The 14,499-nt window shown below is 38.9% G+C and overlaps 1 protein-coding gene across 6 annotated transcripts; it reads left to right on the top strand.

The window, feature by feature from the left end:
- The first annotated feature begins 7,984 nt into the window (after positions 1-7,984).
- LOC138605882 (uncharacterized) lies at positions 7,985-14,494 on the top strand. 6 transcript variants are annotated; one of them, XR_011309335.1, is made up of 13 exons: positions 7,985-8,042; positions 8,223-8,249; positions 8,424-8,705; positions 8,834-9,136; positions 9,638-9,949; positions 10,344-10,403; positions 10,836-10,910; positions 11,859-11,954; positions 12,360-12,400; positions 12,497-12,581; positions 12,796-12,835; positions 12,926-13,657; positions 14,143-14,494. XR_011309335.1 is itself a non-coding variant. In XM_069678338.1 (12 exons), the coding sequence occupies exons 1-12, from the start codon at positions 8,009-8,011 to the stop codon at positions 12,981-12,983; spliced, it is 1,395 nt and encodes a 464-aa protein (XP_069534439.1). In that variant the 5' UTR covers positions 7,985-8,008; the 3' UTR covers positions 12,984-14,089. The 6 variants fall into 6 exon arrangements, 5 of the variants coding, with proteins under 5 accessions (XP_069534439.1, XP_069534438.1, XP_069534441.1 ...); XM_069678338.1 differs by lacking the exon at positions 14,143-14,494 and having other exon boundaries at positions 12,515-12,581; positions 12,926-14,089; XM_069678337.1 differs by lacking the exon at positions 14,143-14,494 and having other exon boundaries at positions 12,926-14,089.
- Positions 14,495-14,499: the final 5 nt, after the last annotated feature.

Raw genomic sequence — 14,499 nt, 5'->3', positions numbered from 1 at the left:
TTAATGCTTCTCAAGGTGAATTAATGTGGAAAGTTAATCCTCTCACTTCCTCTCCAACCTTCTGTTAACTTACAGTTACCTGCAGGTAAAGATGAAACCTACAGATTGATCACATCAGTACCTGGTGCTTACTGTCCTGCTGGCTGGCTGCTTTTCATTTTACACCAACATAAATGCTATAGTAACTATGGGCCATATTCTTCTTTTATCAACAGAAAACCTGCACATCTCACTTCTAATTTTCTTCTTATTGTAAACATATGATGGTATGAAATGCAAAACCGTCTCTTAAGACCAGCCTCCATCAGCCCTGAAGGACATGGTGTACAGCACTGTGCAGGCATGTTGAAACCCAATTTTTATACTGTATGGAGAAATAGAAAACACGAAGCAATTTTTATACTGTACACATCGGGTCATATGTGTGGTCTTTCCTTCTCACAGTTGTGAGAAGGTGATAAAAGAGGAAGACAGTTTGTGGTTACCTGCTAGTTCATGTGAACAGTTACACGGGTGTTGTTGCTGAGCACAAGAACAAAAGGTCACCGTTTCAGATAAACTGCTAGCAGAATGTAATTTTTCCACATTAAGCGGGCCAAGGTGCACTGCTTGAATCATGAAAGACAGAAGTCCAAGTCTTTAGGTGCTGTTACTGATGGAAAAGGACAAAGTGATGTGAAGATTTTGGTTGATAAAAGTAGGTGTCCTTTTGTCCACAGCAGGGAACTCAAAGTGCATTATCTGTCTGTATTGTTTATTAATTTCAACCTTCATGTCACAGATTTGAAATGTTAAAGAAATGTCTGTCTATAAATACCTGCACTATATACTTCCTGTATTTTTAAGTATTTTATTTGCAGTCCAACTGAAGCTTTGTTGACTGTCTTCAATTTTATCACAGGGTTATTTCAAAAACACAAAAGATACCGTCATATTACAAGCTGGGTTCTTCATGTGATAAACACCTCGCACTAGACCTGTCGGTTTCCAGTAAGGGCAGTAAGACAAACATTAAGACAGAATGAAATTAAACCATCTTTAATTTCTCTGAAACAGTCAACCAACACTGAGTGGGGAGTTTATTATAGATATACAGCACCACATGTACTGGGCCTTTTATTAACAAGTCTTTTTTTATGAATTGATGCGTGCTGTGGTTTTGTTTAGAGCAAGTGTTCTGCAAGACAAAAGTTTTTGTGTGAGACACAAGTGAGGCCTTAACAGGATTGTTGGTCATTCACATAATTGAGCTTCATCATGGCTGGACTCCTGCTGTTGGTCGTCTTCGTGTGTAAGTTTAACCTCATCTCTGTGTCCTTTCATTTTATTTGAGGTAATTGTAAGCTAGATAAATCACAAAATTAATAAGTAATATTAGACCATAATGTGTTGGTTTCAGCATGCTTTCTTTACATCATGTTGAGATGTAATAGTAAAGAGTACTCCAACTAATGTTATACATCTGTTTCCTTTGTTAACACATTTTTCTTTGACAGATTCCTTTGCTGAGTTAAAAGCACATGGTCAGTTCTAGATTTTAATTGTTTTAATGTCCATCTATAATTTTTTAACACTTTTCACATTTTGGATGTACAGTACATTTTCTCCACATTATACTGTAAATTAAATTAAAGTGCTCATTAGGAATGTTATTATCTTAATGCAACTATTACATGTGTGGTATGACATTTGTTTACCTCTACATTTTTCAGCTCTTGTTCCACCTAAACTGACAGTGAATCCTCTGGTTATCAAAGAGACAGACTCAGTCACACTGCACTGTGAGGCTCCACCATCTGTTTCTGAGTGTCAGTGTCCTTCCGGTGGAGGACCTGGCAGAGTCCTCTCTTGTCTGCAGACACTTACAGGAACTGAGCTGCTGAAGATGGCACATCACCTGCTGAGCTCACCTGCTGAGGTTAAACTAACATGTTTTTACACTGTAGAGCTCGGAGAGGAGGATTCTCCATCTCCACACAGTGTGACATCCTCCATCACCATACACAGTGAGTGACTGTTTATGTCTTGATGCAGTATCAGAACTGGAAAAGCTTCATCAGAAACACTGATTTGATGAGCTTTATGCCACACATGCTCACAGGTATTCAATATATGCTTTTTGTTAGTTTGAATTTTTTTTTTGATGTCAGAATGTTTGTTCTGAGAAAAAGTTTATTTTTCCATTTTTCTTATGACAAATGTGATTATAAACAGAGTAACCATTTTACTTTAGTCACATGATGTGTGGTGTTGTATCACGGTTGGACGTCTGTAAATATCAACAGTGTTTAAAATCACAGGCCTGGCAGACAGGATACAGTAGAAGCATAATCTCATTTTTTATTTAATGACTCTTCATTCATCTTTTTGTAGGTCAGAAACCACAGCTGAGTGTTGAGCATTTTCCTGGTGAATACGTTCTCTTTACTTGCTCTCTGCCTGGATCTGCTAATCCTGATACAAGATGTAACCTCTACTTTGGAGAAGCAAGTCGTCCAGTCAAAACAACCATACAGATTAAAACAACCAGAAAAAACAAGCAGTCGTTCTGCCAGTTTATTGTCACAATCGATGATTTGCTGAGTCGTCTACATTTAGTTCATCAAAGAGACGCCAGCTGTGATTACAGATTGTCCAGTGAGCCCGACTCTCTGTCTCCTCGTAGTGATGGATACAGCCTGACTGGTAAGTCAGAGAAGTAATGATTATATGATTAACAGCTGCAACACAGTCACTGAAAGGGATTATTAAATAAAGTGAATTTTGACTGTAAAATTAGAGATGCAATATTTTAATGTTATATCACATCTTAAATTGTGATAGTTTGATATCTAAATTGTAATGATGTTCTTTTAACCAGTATGTGCACATTCTTAAGAACTCAGGATCAATTTTCAATTAAAAAAATATAATCAACACACCAAATCACACCAAAAATACACACCTATCCATATACCTCTATGTCCTCTTGTATCTAGTCTAGAGGAAAAAACTGCTCAACTGATTGCACCAATATGCTGTCCCATAGAACGGTCTATATATATGAGTTAGTCCAGTCTATTTCCATCTTCTTCTCTTGTAGATGTTGTGAGAAAAGAGTCACACATGGCCCCGCCTATGTGGACAATCACCATGACCACAGGTAGGACATGTTATACATTTTAATAGATATCCAGAACATTATCACAAATCACTTTATTTGTTACTTTAAAGGTTTTTAAATATTTTTATTCACCAGGACAGACTATTGGCAGGCCTGATGCTCCCACTCCTGTTGCTCCTGTTACTCCTGTTACTCCTGTTGCTCCTGTTACTCCTGTTACTCCTGTTACTCCTGTTGCTCCTGTTGCTCCTGTTACTCCTGTTACTCCTGTTACTCCTGTTGCTCCTGTTGCTCCTGTTACTCCTGTTACTCCGGCAAAACAAACATCAGGTAATAAAATTATACATGTACTAAGTGTGACTAAGTGTTTTCAATGATTACGACTGTTTAAGAAGGTATCTTTCTTTCTTCACCAGGTGTGACGGTTGGCACGCAAAGTAACTCTGGTAGTTTTGTCTCCACCTTCCAAACAACAGTGAACTCACCATCAGGTGACGTAATTGTTCATATTTGTGTGATGGTTATGCAGTTGCTTACATATGTACACAGCTCAAAAATTTCAAGTTGAAAATCTTTACTGATATACATTGTATAATTTGTTGAGAATAAAATGATGTAACAATGGTCAGTGGAAACCAAAATCATCAGCCCATTGAGGGTTGGATTCAAAATCACACCCAAAATCAGAGTAAAAAATTGAAATCACAGGCTGATCCAACTTGCGTGAATATCATCATGGCAACTCATGATGTGACTCAGTAGTGCGTATGGCCCCCACATGCCCGCATGCACTCCCGACAACGTCTGGGCATGCTCCTGATGAGTCGGCGGATGGTGTCCTGGGGGATCTCCTCCCAGACCTGGATCAGGGCATCAGTGAGCTCCAGGACAGTCTGTGGCGGTACTTGGCGGCGTCTGATGCACCGATACATAATGTCCCATAGGTGCTCAGTTGGATTTAGGTCAGGGGAGTGAGAGGGCCAGTCAATGGGATCAATGCCTTCGTCATCCAGGAACTGCCTACACACTCTGGCCACATGAGGACGGGCATTGTCCTGCACCAGGAGGAACCCACTGCACCACCATAAGGTCTAACAATTGCTTGGAGGATGTCATCCCGGTACCTAACAGCAGTCAGGGTACCATTGGCTATGACATGGAGGTCTGTGCGGCCTTCCAAGGAAATGCCTCCCCAGACCATCACTGACCCACCGCCAAACCGGTCATGCTGGATGATGTTACAGGCAGCATAACGTTCACCACGGCATCTCCAGACTCTTTTACGTCTGTCACATGTGCTCAGTGTGAACCTGCTCTCATCTGTGAAGAGAACGGGGCGCCAGTGGCGGACCTGCCAATTCTGGTGTTCTCTGGCAAATGCTAATTGAGCTGCACAGTGCTGGGCTGTGAGCACAGGTCCCATTAGAGGACGTCAGGCCCTCATGCCACCCTCATAGAGACTGTTTCCCACAGTTTGGCCAGAAACATGCAAGCCAGTAGCCTGCTGGAGGTCATTTTGTAGGGTTCTGGCAGTGCTCCTCCTGTTCCTCCTCACACAAAGTAGCAAATATCGCTCCTGCTGCTGGGTTGATGCCCTTCTACGGCCCTGTCCAGCCCTGACTTTGCTTTCCATTTTGTATTTAGTGTGTTGTGGTTTTTGGTGGATGTAATAATTAAGTTATGAACAGAACATGTTGTGAGAGGCAAAACTGACACTAATTTCTGGCTTGTGTTTTAAAGCACAAAGGAGGATATGGATGATTGCTGCAGCTGCTGCTGCTGGTTGTGGAGTTACTGTGGGCGTCATGTTGATGGTTTCAGCCGTTCTCTGTAACAAAAGAAGAGCTGGTGAGAACTATGTCAATGTTTTTTTATAAAGGCAGACACTGTTTTTTATATGGCACATAATGTGTAATGCTCTGTGTGTATTTAATGATAATAATGATAATAATCTAAAGCCCTCCAAATAATTTATTTTAAGTTATGATTTTTCAAATCTTTGCTCTCTGTAGAAGTCCATGTACACTATCACAAAGGCTTAAACAACTACTCGGAGAGAAAAGCTCCAAAATTAGCACTGAAATTACTGATACTGATAGATGATTTAATATTCACGTTACACCCTGACTATGTTTCAAAAAAGCGATTATCCTGAATGTCAATCGACTTGTTCAAATGATGGATGCTTATTGGTTACTCCTGAAGGTTGTGATAGATATGCAGTTACTTATACATATGTGAATTTAGCCTTACTACTGTGCACTGCTTATTATATAAACCCAAATACAAACAAAGACAAAGCCTTGTTTTATGGTTTATATTTTATTTGCCTTCAAGAAACACACAAAAAATGTATCTATCACCAAATCATAACCAAAGTTATCTGAAGACACTTTACAAGAAGAGCAGGTCTAGACGGTACTTTTTGTTATATTATTTAGAGAGACCTAACATGAATCCACCATGAGCAGTACTGACTCTATAGAGGAAAATATTCTGTCTTTTTGCAGCATGTATAACTATGATGCGTGGCATGTCCTTAACCTGAATTCAATTATTCTACATGTTTAAACCATAATTTATCTGTTCATTTTTCATTAGTTGCAAAGTCATATGTTGTCCCTCAGTTTTATATTTGTCTGCACTGGAAGAAATTCCGTAGATACACTCAGTCCTCCTGCTTTTGAGTTGGAAGTGAAACTGACTCTTGTTTGTGGCCTTTTGGCCTTTGTGGCCTTAATGATAACTGTCAGTTTATAATGTCTGCTCTGAACACCTGCATGAGTTTGAGCTACACACTTAGTAGTCAGACAACATCATTGTATTATTCATACGTAGAATATACAATTGTTCTGCATTTATTGTTTGGTCTTATATGGTACTGAGGTGTGTTCACCTTCTGTTGCAGAGGACTTTATGTTCACAAGCAATCTTGATCACGGAGGATTGGTAATTATAAAAACATTTTATTTTCCGTCAGCTTAAAAATCAAACATTTAATTACAAAGTCTCCTCAAGGTGAATTAATGTGTAAAGTTAATGAAGAACTCTGTTACTTTACAGACACCTGCAGGTAAAGATGAAACCTACAGTGTGATGACTTATGTACCTGGTGCTGACCGTCCTGCTGGTGAGCTGTTTTCACTTTACACCAACAGAAATGTAGTGTCAGTTCCCCCTTCACATCTCACTTATTTATATGTTTATATTTTATACATATGAAGATATGAAGTTCCAAAAACAATGAGGACGTAAGTGAGGCATGAGGAACAGTATTGAATATGTTTGGTACATAAGTTTATAGTTAATATGGATTAATGGTTAGTTTCTTTCTTTTTCAGTGTGATGTTTACCACATTTACTCCACCATCTCTGAAGACCAGCCCTGAAGGACATGGTGTACAGCACTGTGCAGGCACATTGAAACCCAATTTGATACTGTATGGAGAAACAGAAAACACACAGCCTAAACAACAGTTTGAAAAACCATGTGGAAAATTTTGAACCTGACTTTTATAATTTATGATCTTTTGGGGGGAGAAATTGATTTACTGTCGATCACATGTGTGCTCTTTCCTTCTCACAACCCTCGACCATGAAGCGCTGCTGGAAGGTTGTGAGAAGGTGATAAAAGAGGAAGGCAGCATGTGGTTACCTGTTAGTTTATGCCAACAGCTGCACAGGTGTTTTTGCTGTGCACAAGAACAACATGTCACTATTTCAGATAAACTACTGACAGAATGTAAATGTTTCATCCTCAGCAGGCTCAGGTGCACTGCTTGAACCATGGAAGCCAGATATCCCAGAATGTAGGTGCTGTTGCTGATGGAGAAGGACAATGTGATGTGGCTGAAACAGCAACAGACTTTAGTTGATAAAAGTAGGTGTCTTTTCTGTCCACAGCAGGGAGCTAGCACCCTGATCAAACTGACCATTAAACCTCTAGTCAGTATACTGTACTCTGTTAAACCCAGGCTGTACGTGTCTGTCAAGAGGCCTCAGGTCTGCTGAATCGTGTCATTTGTGGTTCACCTACACACTCTGCTGGTGGGCCGGAGCCTAGAGAGGGGTGAGTCAGAAGAGTTTAGGGGGGTTCCATCCATCAACTAATTATCTGTACTGCTTATGCTTTGAGGATCACGGGGGAGGGGGTGTCCAATATTACTGCAAAAATTCTGATGTCACTTCAGAGTGCATTATCTTTGTTTATCTTAGACATTTTTTTAACATTTCACATCTGTAACATAAAGGTTGAAACAAATACAAAAACATTTTCTCTGTAGATACCTGCTCCAAATACTTCCTGTATTTGAAGTGAGGTCTGACTCATCATAAATTTACATCAAACACACAAAAGACTGTGTAAGACTGTGTAATGTTAAAGGGTGGACTTTTCTTCATATTATCTTTCTCTTCAGCTGTCCTACAAATAAAGGCAAAAGCCTGAATAAAAAATCAAAACAATAAGAAGGCGTTAGAATTAAAACCATCAATTCTTAAGATTTTTTTTTTTTTGGCTTTTGCTTGTCTTGCATAGGACCGCTGAAGAGAGAGAGGAGATGTGGGGAGTAGAGAGCGGGGGATGATCTGCACCAAATGATCAGCATACCAGGAGTTGAACCTGTGATCAGTGTGACAAGGACTGTGTCCTCTGTACACAGGGACGCTTGCTCCACCAACTGAGCTAAACCAGCTCCCCCGAAAACCATCTATTCTAAATATAAATCACCACAGGATATCAAGTATGTGTGTTTGTGGCCTGTCTGTTCGTGTGAAACGACTCTGTTGCTCGCTGTGGTTTTGTTGATCGCAAGTTCTGCAAAAAGACACTGTTGTTCGAAGTCATGAGACACACAAGTGAAGTCTTGTAAGGATTGTTGATCATTTTCATTATCGAGCTCCATCATGGCTGGACGCCTGCTGATTGTCGTCTTCATGTGTGAGTTCAACCTCATGTCTGTTTCTTTCCCCCTAAATGTACGCACTAATACAGGTAACTTTTTTCATGTGACAGAAATGTCCGGCTGATGTATTGGTAACACTTTATATTATGACTACTTTATTTTACTTGTTACTTTTGCATCTGTTTTCTTTGTTAACACATTTTTTTATCCAACAGATTCCTTTTCTGAGTTGAAAGCACAAGGTCAGTCTTTGATAATAATTCAGCAGGCTGTTAAAACTAATTCCAAACTCAGAGTATGTACTGTTACATATGGTCTGCTATAAGTTTGACATTTCTTCCCCACATAGTTTGGCTGTACAGTATTTCTTTCTCATTTTTCTATACTTTACATTTAATCTCTATTTAATATTTCAGCTCTTGTTCCACCTAAACTGACGGTGAATCCAGCAGTGATCACAGAGACAGACTCAGTCACACTGTACTGTCAGACTCCATCACCTCTTCCCCTGATTCCGTGTTATTTCCGCACTATGAAAGGACGGCCTGCCAAAGAATTACCTTGTCAGCATACTGTGACAGGAACTGAGCTGTTGAAGATTACACATCAGAGTTCGCCTGCTGAGGTTAAAGTGACGTGTTCTTACCTACATGGGTCTGAATCTCCTCAGAGTGATGTGTCCTCCATTGTCATTAGAAGTGAGTGTACATTGCATACATACAGCCTCTCGTCATCATTTTCAATCAACAGATAAATTGATCATCAGAGATATTTTAGAATAATTAATATTTCAGTTATTTAATCCAACATTTGTTTACATTTTCAGCTTCTCTTCCTCCTAAACTGACAGTGAATCCACCTGTGATCAACGAGACAGACTCAGTCACACTGCTCTGTCAGCCTCCACCATATGTTTCTGAGTCTCAGTGTCATTTCAATACTTCCGGTGGAGGACCTGGCAGAGTCCTCTCTTGTCTGCAGACACTTACAGGAACTGAGCTGCTGAAGATGGCACATCACCTGCGGAGCTCACCTGCTGAGGTTAAACTAACATGTTTTTACACTGTAAAGCTCGGAAAGGAAAATTCTCCATCTCCACGCAGTGCGACATCCTCCATCACCATACACAGTGAGTGACTGTTTATGTCTTGATGCAGTATCAGAACAAAAAATGCTTATTTAATCAGAAAAATGGATTTGTTACATACAGACTTTGGTAGGCCGTACAGACAACAAATTATACATAAGACCCAAAACATGAAATAAGATCTAAAATGAATACTGACATTAAGTAAACTGATTGGTATATAGACAAAATGAGTAAAACAATGAAATGATCAGTCCTCATAAAAGGATAAAAAGAAGAAATATAAAACCTAAAGAATGTTTAGTAATCTAATTGCAGAGGGGATGAGCGATTTGAATAATGGTTAGTTTGACAACTTCACTTCAGATTTTACACAGAATTACTATTTCAGTTAACTGTAGTCACATAATGTGTGTGGTGTTGTATCACGGTTGGACATCTGTAAATGTCAACAGTGTTTAAAATCACCGACCTGTCACACAGTGTACTTTAGAAGCATAATACCATTTTTTATTTAATGACTCTTCATTCATCTTTTTGTAGGTCAGAAACCACAGCTGACTCTTCAGCATTTTCCTGGTGAATACGTTCTCTTTACTTGCTCTCTGCCTGGATCTGCTAATCCTGATACAAGATGTAACCTCTACTTTGGAGAAACAAGTCGTCCAGTCAAAACAACCATACAGAGTAAAACAACCAGAAAAAACAAGCAGTCGTTCTGCCAGTTTATTGTCACAATCGATGATTTGCTGAGTCGTCTACATTTGGTTCATCAAAGAGACGCCAGCTGTGATTACAGATTGTCCAGTGAACCTGACTCTCTGTCTCCTCGTAGTGATGGATACAGCCTGACTGGTAAGTCAAAGAGGGCAAGAATTAACGATTAACAGCTGCAATGAACCCAATGAAACACAATATTAAATATAGTGATTTTGACTTTAAAATTAGAGACGCAATGTTTAAATGTTATAACAAATCTTAAATTGTGACAGTTTGATATCTACATTGAAATGTTGTTCTTTAAACCTGTATGGGCACATTCTTAAGAACTTAAGTCGATGATGAAATATTCTTCAATTGAAAAAATGTATTTACACACCAATTTCACATTAAGAAAAATACATACTTATCCATATACCTCTAAGTCCTCTTGTATCTAGTCTAGAGGAAAAAACTGCTCAACTGATTGTACTAATATGCTGTCCACACATGCATTTAAATGATCTATCTCCATCCTCTTTTCTTGTAGATATTGTGAGAAAAGAGTCACACATGGCCCCGACTATGTTGACAATCACCATGACCACAGGTAGGACATGTTATACATTTTAATAGATATCCAGAACATTATCACAAATGACTTTATTTGTTACTTTAAAGGTTTTTAATATTTTTATTCACCAGGACAGACTATTGGCAGGCCTGATGCTCCCACTCCTGTCGCTCCTGTTATTCCTGTTATTCCGGTTATTCCTGTTATTCCTGTTACTCCTGTTATTCCTGTTGCTCCTGTTACTCCTGTTACTCCTGCAAAACAAACATCAGGCAAAAAAAATTATACATAAGATAAGATAATCCTTTATTGATCCCCAGAGGGGAAATTTGGTTGTTACAGCAGCACAAAGTCAAATAGCTAGTTATTAAATACAATTTAAAAATAAGGATAGATAAATAAATACAATAACTAAGTGTGACTTTTTTTTAATGATAATTTAAGAAGGTATCTTTCTTTCTTCACCAGGTCTGACTGTTGGCACGCAAAGTAACTCTGGTACTTGTGTCTCCACTTTCCTAACAACAGTGAACTCACCATCAGGTGACGTAATTGTTCAATTTTTCATCAATTCATGCTGATTCTTGTCTTGATACATAGACGATTTAATATTCACGTTACACCCTGACTATGTTTCAAAAAAGTGATTATCCTGAATGTCAGTCGACTTGTTCAAATGATGGTACTTATGATGATACTTATTGGTTACTCCTGAAGGTTGTGATAGATATGCAGTTACTTATACATATGTGAATTTAGCCTCACTACTGTGCACTGCTTATTATATAAACCCAAATACAAACAAAGACAAAGCCTCGTTTTAATGTTTATATTTTATTTGCCTTCAAAAAATACATTTGACACCCTTAATTCCAGAAACCTATTTAACTCAGTAACCGTATATCAGTATCAGAGCTAGACTTTGCTTTCCATTTTGTATTCAGTGTGTTCTGGTTTTGGTGGCTGAAATAATGAAGTTATGCATAAAACATGTCTTTTGCTATCTAGAGTTTGAAATGTTTTTCAACTTAGTCTCAGCCAAACATCCAACATCCTTTTGTGTTATCAGATCAAGATTTCCACTTAATCAATCCATCAATCAATTTTATTTAAATGTATCTATCACCAAATCATAACCAAAGTTATCTGAAGACACTTTACAAGAAGAGCAGGTCTAGACGGTACTTTTTGTTATATTATTTAGAGAGACCTAACATGAATCCACCATGAGCAGTACTGACTCTATAGTGGAAAATATTCGTCTTTTTGCAGCATGTATAACTATGATGCGTGGCATGTCCTTAACCTGAATTCAATTATTCTACATGTTTAAAACATAATTTACCTGTTAATTTTTCATTAGTTGCAAAGTCATATGTTGGCCCTCAGTTTAATATTTGTCTGTACTGGAAGAAATTCCGTAGATACACTCAGTCCTCCTGCTTTTGAGTTGGAAGTGAAACTGACTCTTGTTTGTGGCCTTCAAAACAGAAACATGGAAATGGAAGTGGGTAGTAACCAGTTGTGGAGTGACTGTGGGGGTTACTTTACTGGGACTGGCACTACTCCGTGGGAACAGAAGAACTGGTGAGAACATTTCTGTGTAAAACTTGAATGTATATTTCCTTCCTGCTGTTTGAGAGAGCTCTCAAAGAAACCTACCATTAGAGATTAGGAAAAGAGATAGTGATTGCCCCTTGGTGAGCACTTATGTAAATCTTTGTTAATCCACATTTTGAAACATTACTTTAGGAAGAGATTCGAGTGGTGGAGGGAGCTGCAAAACAAAAGGGCATTGGCATAAACAGACCAGCAGAGTGATAATGATAACTGTCAGTTTATAATGTCTGCTCTGAACACCTGCATGAGTATGATCTACACACTTAGTAGTCAGACAACATCATTGTATTATTCATACGTAGAATATACAATTGTTCTGCATTTATTGTTTGGTCTTATATGGTACTGAGGTGTGTTCACCTTCTGTTGCAGAGGACTTTATGTTCACCAGCAATCTTGATCACGGAGGATTGGTAATTATAAAAACATTTTATTTTCCGTCAGCTAAAAAATCAAACATTTAATTACAAAGTCTCCTCAAGGTGAATTAATGTGTAAAGTTAATGAAGAACTCTGTTACTTTACAGACACCTGCAGCTAAAGATGAAACCTACAGTGTGATGACTTATGTACCTGGTGCTGACCGTCCTGCTGGTGAGCTGCTTTCACTTCACACCAACATAAATGTAGTGTCAGTTCCCTGCACAGGTTTCATTCATTATGTAAAGACAGTCAAACTATTGACACAGCTCATAGGCACTATATTGTACACTTTATATTTACTGAAAACCTTCACATCTCACTTATTTATATGTTTATAAATTGTTCCAAAAACATTCATCTTAGTGTGATTCTCTTTTACTCACAGGATCTGAGAAACTGAAGATGAAGAGCCTCCAAATGACGACGTACGTGAGGCATGAGGAACAGTATTGAATATGTTTGGTACATAAGTTTATAGTTAATATGGATTAATGGTTAGTTTCTTTCTTTTTCAGTGTGATGTTTACCACATTTACTCCACCATCTCTGAAGACCAGCCTCCATCAGCCCTGAAGGACATGGTGTACAGCACTGTGCAGGCACATTGAAACACAGTTTGATACTGTATGGAGAAAACACACAGCCTAAACAACAGTTTGAAAAACCATGTGGAAAATTTTGAACCTGACTTTTATAATTTATGATCTTTTGGGGGGAGAAATTGGTTTACTGTCGATCACATGTGTGCTCTTTCCTTCTCACAACCCTCGACCATGAAGCGCTGCTGGAAGGTTGTGAGAAGGTGATAAAAGAGGAAGGCAGCATGTGGTTACCTGTTAGTTTATGCCAACAGCTGCACAGGTGTTGTTGCTGTGCACAAGAAGAAAATGTCACTGTTTCAGATAAACTACTGACAGAATGTAAATGTTCTATCCTCAGCAGGCTCAGGTGCACTGCTTGAACCATGGAAGCCAGATATCCCAGAATGTAGGTGCTGTTGCTGATGGAGAAAGACAATGTGATGTGGCTGAAACAGCAACAGACTTTAGTTGATAAAAGTAGGTGTCTTTTCTGTCCACAGCAGGGAGCTAGCACCCTGATCAAGCTGACCATTAAACCTCTAGTCAGTATACTGTACTCTGTTAAACCCAGGCTGTACGTGTCTGTCAAGAGGCCTCAGGTCTGCTGAATCGTGTCATTTGTGGTTCACCTACACTCTCTGCTGGTGGGCCGGAGCCTAGAGAGGGGTGAGTCAGAAGAGTTTAGGGGGGTTCCATCCATCAACTAATTATCTGTACTGCTTATGCTTAGAGGGTCACGGGGGAGGGGGTGTCCAATATTTCTTCAAAAATTCTGATGTCACTTCAGAGTGCATTATCTTTGTTTATCTTAGACTTTTTTTTAACATTTCACATCTGTAACATAAAGGTTGAAACAAATACAAAAACATTTTCTCTGTAAATACCTGCTCCAAATACTTCTGTATGTAAGTGAGGTCTGACTGAATCATTGACTTCAAATTCATCATAAAGTTACATCAAACACACAAAAGACTGTGTAAGACTGTGTAATGTTAAAGGGTGGACTTTTCTTCATATTATCTTTCTCTTCAGCTGTCCTACAAATAAAGGCAAAAGCCTGAATAAAAAATCAAAACAATAAGAAGGCGTTAGAATTAAAACCATCTATTCTTAAGATTTTAATTTTTTTGGCTTTTGCTTGTCTTGCATAGGACCGCTGAAGAGAGAGAGGAGATGTGGGGAGTAGAGAGCGGGGGATGATCTGCACCAAATGATCAGTAGGCCAGGAGTTGAACCTGTGATCAGTGTGACAAGGACTGTGGCCTCTGTACACAGGGACGCTTGCTCCACCAACTGACCTAAACCAGCGCCCCGAAAACCATCTATTCTAAATATAAATCACCACAGGATATCAAGTATATTTGTTTCTGGCCTGTCTGTTCGTGTGAAACGACTCTGATGCTCGCTGTGGCTTTGTTGAGAGCAAGTTCTGCAAAACGACACTGTTATTCTAAGTCATGAGACAAACGACCGAAGTCTTGTAAGGATTGTTGGTCATTTTCATTATC

This window comes from Semicossyphus pulcher, unplaced genomic scaffold, assembly GCF_022749685.1.
Source record: "Semicossyphus pulcher isolate SPU_LCO1_2020_fin unplaced genomic scaffold, fSemPul1.0.p SCAF_3, whole genome shotgun sequence".
Taxonomy (NCBI): Eukaryota; Metazoa; Chordata; class Actinopteri; order Labriformes; family Labridae; genus Semicossyphus; species Semicossyphus pulcher.
Note: the sequence above shows the minus strand (reverse complement) of the source record. Positions and strands in the feature narration are given on the sequence as shown.